The 13,043-nt window shown below is 55.8% G+C and overlaps 1 protein-coding gene across 1 annotated transcript in view; it reads right to left on the bottom strand.

The window, feature by feature from the left end:
• Nucleotides 1–1,246: 1,246 nt before the first annotated feature.
• The window catches only part of LOC135892976 (uncharacterized), a gene marked incomplete at its 5' end in the record, with an annotated part of 270,703 nt that continues 258,906 nt past the window's right edge, over nt 1,247–13,043 (bottom strand). Inside the window, 5 exon segments of the mRNA XM_065420759.1 lie at nt 1,247–1,377; nt 3,186–3,299; nt 5,490–5,816; nt 7,476–7,805; nt 8,931–9,254. Of these exon segments, the coding sequence (XP_065276831.1) occupies nt 1,247–1,377; nt 3,186–3,299; nt 5,490–5,816; nt 7,476–7,805; nt 8,931–9,254 (1,226 nt within the window).

Genomic DNA, 13,043 nt, shown 5'->3' with positions numbered 1-13,043 from the left:
TATACGCACCCCTCCAGTACCCCCAAAACATCCCCCCAGCACCCCCCAGGTACTCCCTCCTGTTCCGCCCAGATCCCCCCTTTCCCCGACAAGAGTGTCCTCTTTGGGGGAACCTGAACTATGGTAACCCTACCTAGGGAGAGGCCAATGGACTTTTGAAGCACCCACTAAGTGTCTCACAAGTGTTGTCTAAAAGAGGCAGAGCCGCTTGAACAGGCCCCTTGTGGAAAGATGGAAGTACCTAATTTCTAGAGCCCTGCACGCTCGCGGATATCTGCTTTATAGCCACAGATATCTGTGGATCATTTTTGCGGATTGTGGCTCGGATGCGGATACAAATTTTGTATCCACGCAGGGCTCTGCTAATTCCACCCCACAGGGATGGAAGAGGATGGACTTGCTGATAGTGCTACATTATCATTATACACACAATTCCATAGAGCTATAGACGTTAAGGCCAGAAAGGACCATCATGATGATTTGGGCTGACCTGCACATTGCAGTGAAATGCACAACAGGGCTCGTGCCTGGACGCAGCTGCTGTCTCCGTGTCTAGCTGTGTAATATTACGGCAGGGTGTTTATACAGCACAAGGACAGGGTGGCGGTGGGAAGGTTAGAGGGGAGCTCTTTGTATCTGTATCTGTAACCGCGGTCCATTCCTTTCCAATAAGCAAGGCACCCATGCAACTGCACTTAGTTCTGCACCTTATCTACATACTAGAAACAATAATGATCATTTACTGGGGGCCCGGGCTGGCTGCTGCACTGACAGATGGGCCTGGTGCCCCGAGCTCAGGGGCATCAGGCACAAACAGACAGCACCTGGCACATTGGGCACAGACAGACACCCGTAGTCAGTCTCTCCCCATAGCTCATCTTCATGTGGGGGTGGTTGCTTTGTGGGGAAGAAGCCGGCTGTCCCTGTGCACCTGACAATGGTTCTGCAGGTCACACCACATGCTGTCTGCATGGCTGGGCACAGGCTGCTCAGGGTTGGGCATGGGAGCTGCACCAGGGAAAGCTGGGGGCGGGGAACGGAGCAGGGGAGCCTTCCAAGGCAGCTGGGGAGGGTAATGGGGGAGCTGAGACCTCCAGCCAGCAGCCGCAGTCCCCAGACGAGCCCCATCAGAGTTCCCACAGCCCAGGCAGCTGTCAGCCCTGGGGCTGCTCTGCGCAGGATCCCACCTGCCGGTCTCTCACTGCAGGCTGAGCCCAGCCCAGCCCAGCCCGCTGGCATGCAGCTCTCACAGCACCAGGTTTTCCTTCACCAGCTGGGTCATCTCACTGTCAGGGTCCCTGGGGGGCTCTGGATTTGCCACTCCCTGGGGCTGGGGCTGGGTCCCTGGAGCCCCCAGCGCCTCCATGTGCATGTGGCCTGCAAGCAAGAGGACAGGATGAAGTGCCCAGGCTAGGGTTGCCAACTTTCTAATTGCACAAAATTGAACACCCTTGCCCCACCCCCTGCCCCGAGGCCCCACCTCTGCTCCTTCTCGGAGGCCCCACCCCCACTCCCTCCAGCCTGCCTCTCTCCATCGCTTGCTCTCCCCCACCCTCACTCACTTTCACGGGGCTGGGGCAGGGGGTTGGGGTGCGGGAGGGGGTGAGGGTTCCAACTGGGGGTGCAGGCTCTGGGGTGGAGCCAGAAATTAGGGGTTCATGGTGTGGGAGGGGGCTCCAGGCTGGGGCAGGGGGTTGGGGTGTGGGAGTGGGTGAGGGCTCTGGCTGCGGGTGTGGGCTCTGGGGTTTGAAGTGCAAGAGGGGGCTCCAGGCTGGGGCCAAGGGATTTGGAGTGTGGGAGGGGGCTCAGGGCTGGGGTTGGGAGTTGAGGTGTGGGAACGGGGTCTGGTAGGGAGGGTGCAGGAGGGTGTTCTGATCTGGGGAGGGGGTTGGGGTGCGGGTGGGGGTGCAGGGTCTGGGAGGGAGTTAGGGTGCAGGACGGTGTTCCGACCTGGGGCAGAGGGTTGGGGTGCCGGTGCGGGCTCTGGGAGGAAGGGAGGGTGCGGGAGGGGGTTTTGACCTGGGGCAGGGGGTTGGGGTTGGGGTGTGGGTGTGGGCTCTGGGAGGGAGGGTGCAGGAAGAGGTTTTGACCTGGGGCAGGGGGTTGGGGTGCGGGTGTGGGCTCTGGGAGGGAGTTAGAGTGCAGGACGGTGTTCTGACCTGGGGCAGGGGGTTGGGGTGCGGGTGCGGGCTCTGGGAGGGAGTTAGGGTGCAGGACGGTGTTCCGACCTGGGGCAGGGGGTTGGGGTGCAGGTGCGGGCTCTGGGAGGGAGTTAGGGTGCAGGACAGTGTTCCGACCTAGGGCAGGGGGTTGGGGTGCGGGTGCGGGCTCTGGGAGGAAGGGAGGGTGCGGGCGGGGGTTTTGACCTGGGGCAGGGGGTTCAGGCTGCGGGCTCCGGCCAGGCAGAGCTTACCTCAGGCAGCTCCTGGTCGGCAACACAGTGGGCTTAAGGCAGGCTCCCAACCTGTCCTGGCTCCGCGCTGATCCTGGAAGTGGCTGGCATGTCCGGCCCCAAGGCAGAAGTGCAGCCACCAGAAGCGCACTGCCCCCCACATCTCCCATAGACCTTCGTTCCCAGCCAACGAGAGCTGCAGAGCCGGCGCTGGGGGCAGGGGCAGCATGAAGAGCTTCTCTGATCACCCCTGCATCTAGAGGTCTCAGGGACATGGTGGCCACTTCCGGGGAGCTGCGCAGATCCAGGGCAGGGAGAAGGCCTGCCTTAGCCCTGCTGCGCCACCGACCGCACTTTTAACGGCCCATTCAGCGGTGCTGACTGGAGCCACCAGGGACCCTTTTCAACCGGGCGTTCCAGTCAAAAAACGGATGCCTGGCAACCCTAGCCACCCCCAGGCCCCACCCACCCAGCATACCAGGGTGCTTTGTGAATGGGACTCCACTGCCAGGGCAGGGCTGTAGGGATGGGGCACCCGCAGGCAAGGACTGTGGGCCTGTGCGTGGCAGCCAGAGCAGGGACCCCAGTAGCTGTGAGAGCAGCAGGTTCCCATGCAGGGAGGCAGCCCAGGGCATGGACAGGGCACTGGCCTGCAGCTCAGGGATACTGGGCTCCAGCTGGGGCTGGATTCCTGGGTTAGGACGGCAGGGCAGCCCTTGTCCCAGGCCCCCCTTTCCCTCCCCTGTGGGGCACCCTGCCTTGCAGCACAACGCTTGGGGTCCAGGCCTCTTACCCAGGGGGTTCCCAGCGGCTTTGTTCCGACGCATCCGCCAGCAGAGCAGGGCCCCACAGATCAGCACCACAAGGGCACCCAGGCCGAGGAGCACAGACCAGAGTAGCCCAAGGCCTGGGGAGAGAGCCAGACAATGAGCTGTGCCCCATCTCTGCCACACAGCTCCTGAGACCGACTCCCTCCCCACCCACAGGCCCCTGCCAAGGCTGACTCCCTCCCTTGCCCCATAACCCCCCTGGGCCCGACTCTGTCCCCCATGCACAGTAGGGTGACCATACATCCTGTTTTGGCCAGGACAGTCCATTTTTTAAGCCCTGTCATAGCCATCCCGAATTTTTTTTGGCAAACGTGGACATTTGTCAAAAAGTGGGGTGCAAAGGAAGATTGGGGGGCAGGTGGTGATGCCAGCCCTGTGCAGGGGGTGAGGCAGGGGTCTGGTGGGGGGCAGGCAAGGCTCGGGTGAATAGTGACACCAGCCCAGCCTGGCATGAGGAGGCAGGCAGGACTTGTGTGAGCGGCTCAGACCAGCCCCGCAGGGTGGGCGAGGAGGGCTTGGGCTAGCCCCATGCGGTGTTCCGTTTTCCCTTTGGGAAATATGGTCACCCTACCCCAGAGCCCCCCACAGCCAGAGGCAGATTAAGGTTTTCTGGCACCCTGGACCTGAGCAAGTGGGGGCCCCTCCCTACCTCTTCCGCCTGCAACCCCGCCCATGGCCCCATCCTGTTCTGCCCCTTCCCCCGCAGCCCTGACCCATTCCACCCGTGCACTGTGGCCCCACAATCCATTTGCTCCTTTCTGCGCCCCCCACTGCAGCCCCAAGGCCGGAGAAGCTCTGTCCCCCCTGCCACAGTCCCGGGGCTGCAGTGGGGAGCAAGCACTCCTCTAGTCCAAGGGCTGCAGCAGTTGCCAACTTTCTACTCGCACAAAACCGAACACCGTTGCCCCGCCCCCTGTCCCGGTCCTCCTCTGATGCCCTGCCCATGCCCCGCCCCTTCTCCAAGTCCCCGCCCCCGCTCACTTCATTCCCTCCCCCCGTCGCTCGCTTTCCCCACCCTCACTCACTTGCTCATTTTCACCAGGCTGGCTCAGGGGGCTGGGGGGGAGAACGGGCTCTGGCTGGAAGTGCAGACTCTGATATGTGGCCAGGGATGAGGGATTTGGGATGCAGGTGGGGGCTTTGGGCTGGGGCGGGGGATTGGAGTGCAGGGGTGGGGTACGGGGTCCAGCTGGGGTGCAGGTTCTGGGGTGGGGCCGGGGATGAGGGGTTTGGGGTGTAGGAGGGGGCTCCAGGCTGGGATCGAGGGATTCGGAGGGTAGGAGGGGGATCAGGGCTGGAGTTGGAGCAGAGGGCTGGGTCCAGGGAGGGACTCAGGGGTGCAGGCTCCAGGCGGCGTTTATCTGAAGCAGCTCCCAGAAGCAGTAGCATGTCCCCTCTCCGGCTCTTATGAGGAGGTGCGGCCAGGAGGCTCTCTGTGCTGTCCAGTCCACAGGCACAGCCCCCACAGCTCCCCTTGCCCGTGGTTCCTGGCCAATGGGAGCTGCAGAGGCGGTGCTTGGGGCGGGGGTAGCGTGTCGGGCCCCCTGGCTGCCCTATTTGTAGGAGCCGGAGGGGAGACATGCCAGTTGCTTCCTGGGAGCCGCAGAGAGCCTGCCAGCCCAGCTGCACAGCAACGCCAACCAGACAGTCAACTGCCCGGTCAGCAGTGCTGACCGTAGCCACCAGGATCCCTTTTTGACCAGGTGTTCCAGTCAAAAGCTGGACATCTGGTCACCCAATCTGGGGCTTCCCCTGTCCCGCCCGCCCGGTGCTTCTGCCGGGGACTGTGCTCAGGGCACGGGGCTTCCTCCACCCCTCTCACCTGGCACCTCTGCTAGGGCTCTGGGCTTCTGTTTCCCCAGGGTGGATTTTTTCTGGTGGTGGGGCACCAGCTCCCAGAGGCCCCTCCCCAGCTGCTTCTACAAGCCCTGCCCGCTAGACTCCTCCCCCAGACCCCACAGTCTCACAGCCCTCCTGATCTGTGCTCTGGGTCTGCCTACAGGGGTAGCAGCCTCCAGCACCGGAGCCAGGGCTGGCAGGAGAGGGAGCCCCGTGGCGGAGGAGGCTGCTCAGAGACCCAGGAATGGTCCCCCAGGCTGAGCAGGGCTGTGGGAACCGCTGGGACAGCCAGTAACCTCGGTGTGGTGGGCAGGAGCCCTGGCGCTGCCCCCCTGGAGACTGGCCTCCCCCTGGCATGGCCAGGGTGTCACTCCCGCCCACCCCGTGTCTGCAGGAACATGGGCATGACTATGGTGCTGGGCACTCACCGGCCTGCCCGGCACACACCACGCTGGCCTCGGAGCCACGGACACACAGCCTGGGATCCCGCTGGCCCAGTAGGCACTCATTGATGAGAGACTCCTGGCCCGAGCACATAACGCTGTCCAGCCAGAAGTCGCCGGCCCCTTGACCAAACTGAACTCCTGAGGCTGACAGGGCCGAGCCGCAGCCCAGCTGTTTGCACACCACCCCCGCCTCTGGCAGGCCCCAGCCGGCGTCACAAACAACACCCCAGATGGTATTAATCAGCACCTCCACTCGCCCGGAGCAGGGGCTTGAGCCATTCGTCAGCCGCAGCCTCAGTGGGCCCTGATCTGAAACACAAAGCACAGAGCATGAGAGACTGTTCCCAGCCGCCAGGCGCCCGAATACACAGCACCGAACGTGGATGGGGTGTGTGTGTGTGTGCAGAGAGGAGCCATTTCTATTTCACGCGCACTCACTCACACAAACACCCATACACACGCTGCTACACAAGCAGACACACACAGAGTCCCATGCACAACGCCCATAGGTCCTTATGCACACACACACATTGACTCAAATACACACACTGTCACATGCACATGAGCTGCCATTAGGGTTGCCAACTGTCTAATCACACAAACCCAAACACTCCTGCCCCACCCCTGCCCTGGCCCCTTCTCCGAGGCCATGCCCCCGCTCACTCCAGCCTCCCTCCCTCTCTCGCTCGCTCTCCCCCACCCTCACTTTCATCCGGTTGGGGTGCAGCAGGGGGTGCGGGGTGCAGGCTTTGGGAGGTAGTTTGGGTGCAGAAGGGAGCTTAGGGCTCGGGTAGGCGATTGGAGTGCAGGAGGGGGATGGGAGCCACGGCCAATGGGAGCTGCGGAGTCAGCGCTCAGGACGAGGCAGCACGCAAAGACTCTGGCACTTTAAGTCTATACAGGAAGGAGACGACTGGGCGTCTTTCTTAAAAATCTGTGATAACTCAAACAGAAGTTGTGGCCTTGGCACAAGAGAGATTCTCTCGCCATGTTTTGCCGATGGCCTGATTCAGTGCTCAAAACGCTCGCTTCCAGCCTTAAACTCTGTTGGTCTGATCAGGCTCCACACACAGACTGCATGAGAATGGGAGAACAGGATCTCTCCTCACCACTGAAATGAAGCCACCTCTTGTGTAGGGCCAGGCAGCTAAGAAACAGGACAGGGAAATATGGCCCAGCTGTTTAGAACAGTCAGGTAACTGCCAGCTGGGATCACACAGGGTTCCCCACTGCTGGTGGTGAAGCACCTTGACTCTCGCAGCGCAGCGACTCGAGCTGTTCACCAGTCAGAGTGGAGCAAAGCCTAGACTGACTAAGCCTGCAAACACCGCAAGGGAATAATAACTCAGAGCGATTCCTGTTCATCTGATCGCTAGTGACTCTGGGGAACTTAGTGCCTCCTGCTGACAGGAGTGGGGGATATTACAGGTTCAGGGGTAATTAACTGAGATGGAAATCACCTGGAGTGATGGGGGTAGGAACCCCACACTTCATAAAAGGATCCCTGAGCGGCTGCAGGCTCCATTCAACCCCAAATCCCACAAATGGGATCTATGGTTACCCAGCGCCCCATTGTGCTGTAGCGGGGCAGGGGGATCAGAGCGATCAGCGACGGGGAGGGTCTCTCACTGAGGTGCACGTACTGCTCACTGCAGCGCAGGACCTAAGTGCTGTGCTGGGGCACTGGGGCCAACACTGACTTTGAGGGGAGAGAGCCCCCTACTGAGCCCCCATCCTGCTCCCTGCAGCACAGGCATGGAGAACTGTGGAGGGGATATAGGGTTGGCACTGACACCATGGGAACAACGACACTTACTGTGACCCCCAATGGGTTCCCTGCAGTACAAGCCCTTAGAACCATGCTGGGACATTGGAGTCAGCGCTGACAAAGATAGGGGAGCTGGGTCTGTGCTGAAAGTTTCCCAGCCCAAAACCAACAGTACCCACAGTAACATCATGGAGGGTTACCTGAGCACACAACACCAACATCTTCTCCGTGGGTACAGTTACTGTCTCCCCAAGGCCGAACCCTGCAATTGGAGAGGGCAGCTTCTGTCCCTGTGCACTTGATGACATCCAGCCAGATTTTCCCTGATCCTTGCCCAAATCGAGCCCTTCCTGGGGCTGATAATGGCAACCCACATTCCAGCTGCCTGCACACGACTCCAGCATCAATTATGTCCCAGTCATGATCACACACGGTTCCCCACAGCTGGTTGAGAAGCACCTCGACTCTCCCAGTGCAGCGACTCGGACCGTTCACCAGTCGGAGCGGAATCTGCTCTGAAATGGCTGAATCTGCAAATGCCCCAAGGGAGTAAGCATTCAGGGAGGTTCCTGTGCATCTGATCGCTAGTGACCTTGGGGCAGGGATTTCCCTACACCCCCTCTGAATTTCCCCAACACCCCCTGCCCCAGTTTTGTGAACTTGTTACGTGCAGTGTTGCCAATTTAGTGATTGTTTGGAAATTTGATTTGAAATTGAAACATTAATACACATTTTAAAAGCATATAAAATGTATCATAAAATTTGTGTATCTGAAAAAGTACAATAGATTTGAAAAATATGAACATAGACTAGCTTCCTTGTACAGCTGTTGTTTTTATGACAATGTCAGTGCATTCATTTCGGTGATGTTGGCCAACCTAATAATGTCAAATGATGATTTGTAGGCAAAATCTATAAATGAGCTCTCCCTGATAGCTAGTGATGAGTTAGGGGCTGGGGGGAAAGGCTTCAGGACCAGATTGTATTTACATTCACACGTAATCTACCTAGGTATCCAGCAAATAGAGCTGTGCTGCCCAAGTGATAGATTTTGGCTGGGGTTGGGTTACAAATCACTTGAATGCAGTGGGGTAATGAAATGTTGTTGTTCTTATTGTATGAGTAAAGGGCAGTAGAACTGTACTTAGCCTGTGCTGATTGAGGGCATCAAAAGAGAGGGTGGGGACAGGTGTTTTGCTTGATGGTCTGCCTGAGTCACAAGTATTATTTGACCTCCCCTCTCCACTGTTTAAAGACAGAGCTGATTAGGCTCCATAGATTGTCTTTTGTTTTGTTAAGTGATCACTACAGCTGAAATCACTGATAATCAGGTCTAAGTGCTTAGACCTGCTAAATTCTGTGCTGGGGCACTGGGGCCAACACTGACTGCAAGGGGAGAGTGTCCCCTACTGAGCCCCCATCCCACTCCCTGCAGCACAGGCATGTAGAACTGTGGAGGGGATATAGGGTCGGCACTGACACCATGGGAAGAACTACACTTACTGTGACCCCCAATAGGTTCCCTGCAGGACAGGCCCTTAGCACCATGCTGGGACATTGGAGTCAGTGCTGGCTCAGACAGGGGAGCAGGGTCTGTGCTGAAAGCTTCCCAGCCTGATACCTGCACCACCCACAGTAACATCATGGAGGGTTACCTGAGCACACAACACTGGCATCTTTTCCGTGGTTACAGTGATTGTCTCCCCAAGGCCTAGCCCTGCAATCGGAGAGGGCAGCTTCTGTCCCTGTGCAGCTGACGTCATCCAGCCAGATACGGTCAGATCCTTGCCCAAATCGAGCCCCTCCTGGGGCTGATAACGCCGTCCCAAAGCCCAGCTGCCTGCACACGACTCCAGCATCAATTATGTCCCAGTTGCCATCACATACGGTTCCCCACTGCTGGTTGTGAAGCACCTCGACTCTCCCAGCACAGTGACTTGGGCCATTCACCAGTCGGATTGGAATCTGCTCTGAAATGCCTGAATCCGCAAATGCCCCAAGAGAATAAACATTCAGGGAGGTTCCTGTGCATCTAATCACTAGTGACCTTGGGGCAGGGATTTCCCTACACCCCCTCTGAATTTCCCCAACACCCCTTGCCCCAGTTTTGTGAACTTGTTACGTGCAGTGTTGCCAATTTAGTGAGTGTTTGGAAATTTGATTTGAAATTGAAACATTAATACACACTTTAAAAGCATATACAGTGTATGATAAAATGTGTGTATCTGAAAAAGTATAATAGATTTGAAGAGTATGAACACAGACTAGCTTCCTTATACAGCTGTTTGTTTTTTATGACAATGTCAGTGCATTCATTTCCGTGATGTTGGCCAACCTAATAATGTCAAATGATGATTTGTACGCAAAATCTAACTGAGCTCTTCCTGACAGCTAGTGATGAGTTAGGAGCTGGGGGGAAAGGCTTCAGGACCAGATTGTATTTACGTTCACACCTAATCTACCTAGGTATCCAGCAAATAGAGCTGTGTTGCCCAAGTGATAGATTTTGGCTGGGGTTGGGTTACAAATCACTTGAATGCAGTGGCGTAATGAAATGTTGTTGTTCTTATTGTATGAGTAAAGGGCAGTAGAACTGTACTTAGCCTGTGCTGATTGAGGGCATCAAGAGAGAGGGTGGGGACAGGTGTTTTGCTTGAGGGTCTGTCTGAGTCACAAGTATTATTTGACCTCCCCTCTCCACTGTTTAAAGACAGAGCTGATTAGGATCCATAGATAGTCTTTTCTTTTGTTAAGTGACCACTACAGCTGAAATCACTGATAATCAGGTCTAAGTGCTTAGACCTGCTGTGGGGACACTATTGCTGTGGGGACAATGTTTCTGTGGAAGAGACGGCCCAGCCTGCACTAGCAGTGAGGTTCCCCCACTAAGAGCTTAGCTGAAATCACTGAGAGCTGGGTGGAACCTCAAGAGACCAACTCACAGAGGTCACAGTGGCAGGTGGCAGCAAAAGGTGACGGAGCAGGGCCATTGGCAACAGAGTGATGGAGTGAATAGTGGCACAATGCACAACAGTGGCCAGAGTGAACAGTGAGCAGCTGGAGGAACGAGCAAGATGCCTTCTTGCCCCCCAACTGGGAGGTGAACTCATGTGAAAGCAACTCTGAACTCTGAGTCTCCACTGACCAAGACAACACCGGTGAGTGGGGTGCAGTGGAGGAAAAAGTGAGGGGCACATTAAATAAACATTTGTTTGTTGGACTATATTTTAGTGACTTTGCTCCAGAATGCTAGATTTGTGACTGGAAATGGAAACTTATATAAATATGTTTCCTAGTAGGCCAAGATTTTTAAAATGCATTATTTGCCAGGGTTATCTCATATCGTTGCTCTCTTGAGAGGTCATTATGTTGGGGAGTTTCTGTACTAAACACTTTTATTATTATAATTAATTTTTACATACGAATGGCCATACTGGGTCATACCAATGGTCCATATAACCCAGGATGCTGCCTTCCGACAGTGGTCAAGGCCAGGTGCTTCAGAGGGAATGAACAGAACAGGTAACTATCAAGTGATCCATCCCCTGTTGCCCATTCTCAGCTTCTGGCAAACAGGCTAGGGACACTCAGGCCTGGTCTACACTACGAGTTTAGGTCGACTTTAGCCGCGTTAAATCAAATTTAGCCTGGACACGTTCACACGATGAAGCCCTTTCTTTCGACTTAAAGGGCCCTTTAAACCGGTTTCTTTACTCCACCACCGACGAGGGAATTAGCGATAAAATCGGCCTTAGGGGGTCGGAATTGGGTTAGTGTGGACGGAATTCGACGTTATTGGCCTCCGGGAGCTATCCCACAGTGCTTCATTGTGACCACTCTGGACAGCACTCTCAACTCAGATGCACTGGCCAGGTAGACAGGAAAAGCCCCGCGAACGTTTGAATTTCATTTCCTGTTTGCTGAGCGTGGAGAGCACAGGTGACCACGCAGAGCTCATCAGCACAGGTAACCGTGATGGAGTCCCAGGATCGCAAAAGAGCTCCAGCATGGACAGAACGGGAGGTACGGGATCTGCTCGCCATATGGGGAGATGAATCAGTGCTGGCCGAACTCCGAAGCAGTAAACGAAATGGCAAAATATTAGAAAAGGTCTCCAAGGCCATGAAGGACAGAGGCCATAACAGGGACGCACAGCAGTGCCGCGTGAAAATTAAGGAGCTAAGGCAAGCCTACCACAAAGCCAGAGAAGCAAACGGAAGGTCCGGGGCTGAGCCGCAAACATGCCGCTTCTACGCGGAGCTGCATGCCATTCTAGGGGGTGCAGCCACCACTACCCCAACCGTGTGCTATGAGTCCCTCACTGGAGAAACACACAAGGAAGCGGGTTCGGGGTATGAGGAAGATGAGGATGAAGATAATGTAAATAGCTCACAGCAGCAAGGAAGCGGAGAAACCGGTTTCCCCAACAGCCAGGATATGTTTATCACCCTGGACCTGGAACCAGTAACCCCCGAACTCACCCAACACCCTGTGGGCACACAGGGGACCTCTGGTGAGTGTACCTTTGTAAATATTACACGTGGTTTAAAAACAAGCGTGTTTAATTATTAATGATTAATTTGCCCTGGCAATCGCGGCCAGTACAGCTACTGGAAAAGTCTGTTAACGTGTATGGGGATGGAGCGGAAATCCTCCAGGGACATCTCCAGAAAGCTCTCCTTCATGTACTCCCAAAGCCTTTGCAAAAGGTTTCTGGGGAGGGCTGCCTTATCCCGTCCGCCATGGTAGGACACTTTACCACGCCAGGCCAGTAGCACGTAGTCTGGAATCATTGCATAACAAAGCATGGCAGCGTATGGTCCCGGTGTTTGCTGGCATGCAGACAACATCCATTCCTTATCGCTCTTTGTTATCCTCAGGAGAGTGATATCATTCACGGTCACCTGGTTGAAATGGGGTGATTTTATTAAGGGGACATTCAGAGGTGCCCGTTCCTGCTCGGCTGAACAGAAATGTTCTCCGCTGTTAGCCACGCGGTAGGGGGGAGGGGTGAAGTGATCATCCCAGAGAATTGAGTGTGTGGGGGAGGGGAATTAGTTGGGTTTGTGCTGCACGTTAACCCTGAAACCGCAGCCCCTCCTTTTACATTGCAAACCCATTTTAAATGGCCAACCCAACGGGTGCTTGGTATGGTTAATGACAGCAGTACTGTTTTAAACCATCCCCACATGTTAACAAGGTTAAAAAAGCCAAAAGACTGTGTCTTACCATGGCTGCCTGCAAGCTGAAATCTGTGGCCTGGCACTGTGTGAGTGATCTCTCACACCAAACCGGCAGGCCCTCAATATAAGAGGAAAAATGCGACCTTGTAACGAAAGCACATGTGCTGTGTGATGTGAACAGCAAAATTTAACGTGAAAGAGTGTACCCATTGTTCTCAAAAATGTATCTTTTTTAACCACCTCTCCCTTCTCCTCCACCAGCTGCAAATGTTTCTCCTTCACAGAGGCTAGTGAATATTCGAAAGCGGAAGCGAAGGACGCGTGATGAAATGTTTACAGAACTACAGACTGCCTCCCACGCTGACAGAGCACAGCAGAATGTGTGGAGGCAGTCAATTACTGATTATAGAAAAGCTCAATATGAGCGAGAGGAGAGGTGGCGTGCTGAATCGCGGGCTGAAGAGCAGAGGTTGCGTGCTGAATCGCGGGCTGAAGATGAGAGGTGGCGTCAGCTTTCACACAGAAGGCAAGAGTCGATGCTCCGGCTGCTGGAGCATCAAACTGATATGCTCCAGCGTATGGTTG

Source organism: Emys orbicularis, chromosome 21, assembly GCF_028017835.1.
Source record: "Emys orbicularis isolate rEmyOrb1 chromosome 21, rEmyOrb1.hap1, whole genome shotgun sequence".
Lineage (NCBI taxonomy): Eukaryota > Metazoa > Chordata > Testudines > Emydidae > Emys > Emys orbicularis.
This window is presented reverse-complemented; position numbering and strand designations above follow the sequence as displayed.